Source organism: Mandrillus leucophaeus, unplaced genomic scaffold (assembly GCF_000951045.1).
Source record: "Mandrillus leucophaeus isolate KB7577 unplaced genomic scaffold, Mleu.le_1.0 Scaffold14, whole genome shotgun sequence".
Classification (NCBI taxonomy): domain Eukaryota; kingdom Metazoa; phylum Chordata; class Mammalia; order Primates; family Cercopithecidae; genus Mandrillus; species Mandrillus leucophaeus.
The window spans coordinates 3,768,359-3,771,198 of record NW_012101365.1 but is presented as its reverse complement, the minus strand read 5'-3'; the positions used below and the strand labels follow the sequence as shown (position 1 = coordinate 3,771,198).

Below are 2,840 nucleotides of genomic sequence, written 5' to 3'. Positions count from 1 at the left end.
CAAGTGCCGTCTCCTTTCATTTTCACAACAGCCCCTGGGTCGGAGCTGAACAGCCCTGCTGGATGGATGAGAAGACCCAGACCAGGGGAGTTAAATGACTTGTCCAAGGTGACCTGGCAAGTTACAGGCTGAACTGGGATTGATCCCAGATCTACCTGGCCCCAAAAGTTATGCCCTTTCTCCACCACCCACCTTCCTTCCAGGCCCGAGTTTCTTCCCTTCCTGATACACTGTGGTCGGTGCAGATCTCAGAACGTGTAAACCTGGTGACACCAGATCCGTCACTTGACAGTGAGTGAAGGAAGTACCCAGGGATCGGCTTACTAATTCTAGGGGCCATTGAATTATTCATGCCATCATTAACTTGGAGGCCCTTTCAGCCTCACCTCTCTCCCCTGCTCCGGACCCTCAGATCCTGGCCTACCTGAGCTCGGCAGACCTGTGGGGGCCCCTGGTGAGGAGATGCTGGCAGAGCGGGGGGCTTGCCTGCTGCTGGCAGTGGCACTGCTGGGTCCAGGGCCCCGGGCCCAAGCCATGGAAGGTAGGCACTCTTGGGACAGACACAAACTGGGAGGGGAAGGAGGTGGGCAGGCAGCAGCCAGGGGCTCAAGAAGTTTCTCTATGGGAAGCCAGAAAGCAGGAGGTCCTTTTAGGGGACGTGGCTGAGTTGAGAATGTATTTGTTCCTGAGATGGGGGGAAGACAATATTTATTGAGTGTCTGCCATGTGTTGGATGTTTCACATGTAGGTTGCATTTAATATGCACAACAAACTTCAGGGTGGATGTTAGTCCCCCATTTTCCAGATGAAGAAACTGAGGGCTAGAGATATTAAGTAACCTGTCCAAGACTACATGGTCGCCAAGGTTGAAGGGAATGGCTCCAAAAACTATTAAAGGTTTATTGCTAAAGAAGTTTTTTATTGTTGTTTGTTTTTTGAGACAGAGTCTTGCTCTGTCACCCACGCTGGAGTACAGTGGCCCAATCTCAGCTCACAGCAACCTCCACCTCCCGGGTTCAAACAATTCTCCTGTCTCAGCCTCCCGAGTAGCTGGGATTACAGGCGTGTGCCACCACAACTGGCTAATTTTTGTATTTTTAGTAGAGACGGGTTTCACCATGTTGGTCACGCTGATCTCGAACTCCTGACCTCAGATGATCCGCCTGCCTCGGCCTCCCAAAGTGCTGGGATTACAGGCGTGAGCCACCGCACCCAGCCTATTGCTGAAGAGTCTTTATTCTCCTCTTGAGACCCTGCTGTCCATCCCACTGCCAAGCAAGTGAAATCAAAGTTCCTTCTTATGGTGTTCAGTGCCCTCTGAGTGTGGGCTCCAACTTCCATATCGTATTGAGCCTCAGTTTCCTGCATCCCTTGGGCATCCCATGCTCTGACAGGGGAATTACAACCCCTTCTGCTTCACCCTGAGGGATCTTAAGTCCTGCTGTCCCCTCTGTCTGGAAAATCTCTTTTCCCTTTTTCCACCTGAGAACATCTGGCTCACCCTTCAAGCTCAGATCAAATACCACTCCCTGCATGGCCTTCCACATCCTCCATCAACCTCACATGTGCCTTCACTGGGGCTCCTGGAACCCTCTGCCTGCACTGTGGTCCCCAGTGGCTTTGAGCTGCTCTGGCTTTTCAAGCGTTGTTTACCTGTCTGTGAAGCTGGGGTGGTATCATTTCACCCTTCTGCAAGGCTCAAGTGGGGCTCAGGGAGGAATTGTACCTTGCCAGTCACCCAGTCACTGACAGAGATGGGACGGGCACCCAAGTGTCTCAACCCATGCCTGGGTGGTGGGAGGAGCTAGCTGTTCCTATTTTCCAGCCACTGGGGCTTAAGGAGCCTTGGGGTAACCCTGGGCATCAGTGTGCCTGGCTGGGTCCTAGTGGACAAGGCCTCTGCTTATGCTGATGACTGGAGCCACCTGGGCTGTAAGCATTTCTCTGATGCTCTGGTGTCTTTCCCTGTCCTGTGGGTAGGGCTGGGGGAAGGACAACAACAGGCATTGGACAGAATATCTCTTTGTCCTTTTGCCATAAAGGTATGAATTAGATGCCGTTCCTGCCCTGTCCCACTCCAAGATCCAGGCAGAGAGCCAATAATGTGCATCTGTGTGGCCCTCACACAGCCTTTAGCTCATCAGTGCTCACAGTCACCCAGCAAGGGAGGCACCACTGTCCCCATTTCACGGCTCACAGAGGCTAAGTGCACGTGTGTCTGAGCCTTTGTCCATGCCATTCCCTCCCTGCAAATCTTCTCCAACTGATGAAACTCATCCTTCCTAGACAAACTCAAATATCACCCGCTCTGGGAATCTTGCCCCTCCTTGATACTGCTGGCCCCAGGAATATTGGATTTCCTCTCCCCGGGCCCCAGAGCCCTTTTGTGGTCACAGTGCAATCACGCTGTGTGTTTTGTCTTATTTCCCTGACTCCCCCTCCCCGACCCCATGGTGAGCTTCCCACGGAGGGGCCCATTTTGAATCAGCACAGGCCTGGTACAGGGCACATGTTTAGCGAGTGTGTCTTCTCTTACGGGGATTTAGTTAAGTATATTCTTCAGGATGTTTTTGGTTGCAAGTGACAGAAACTCAACGTGGATGAGTTTAAGTAAAAAGAAGAATACATTGGCTCTGTAACCAGGGAGGCAGGAGGTAGCCGAGCTGGGCTCAGGGATGCCACAGCCAGGGCCTCTGGGCTCCAGGGCCACTTCCACTTTTCTTTTTTTTTTTTCTTTTTTTTTTAATTTATTTTTTATTATTATTATACTTTAAGTTCTAGGGTACATGTGCATAATGTGCAGGTTTGTTACATATGTATACTTGTGCCATGTTGGTGTG

At 51.4% G+C, this 2,840-nt stretch overlaps 1 protein-coding gene across 1 annotated transcript in view; it reads left to right on the top strand.

Annotated features, from left to right (window-relative positions):
* Nucleotides 1-386: 386 nt before the first annotated feature.
* The window catches only part of CDCP2 (CUB domain containing protein 2), a 20,182-nt gene continuing 17,728 nt past the window's right edge, over nt 387-2,840 (top strand). The window contains 1 exon segment of the mRNA XM_011973817.1: nt 387-541. Coding sequence (XP_011829207.1) covers nt 463-541 — 79 coding nt within the window. The 5' untranslated portion in view covers nt 387-462.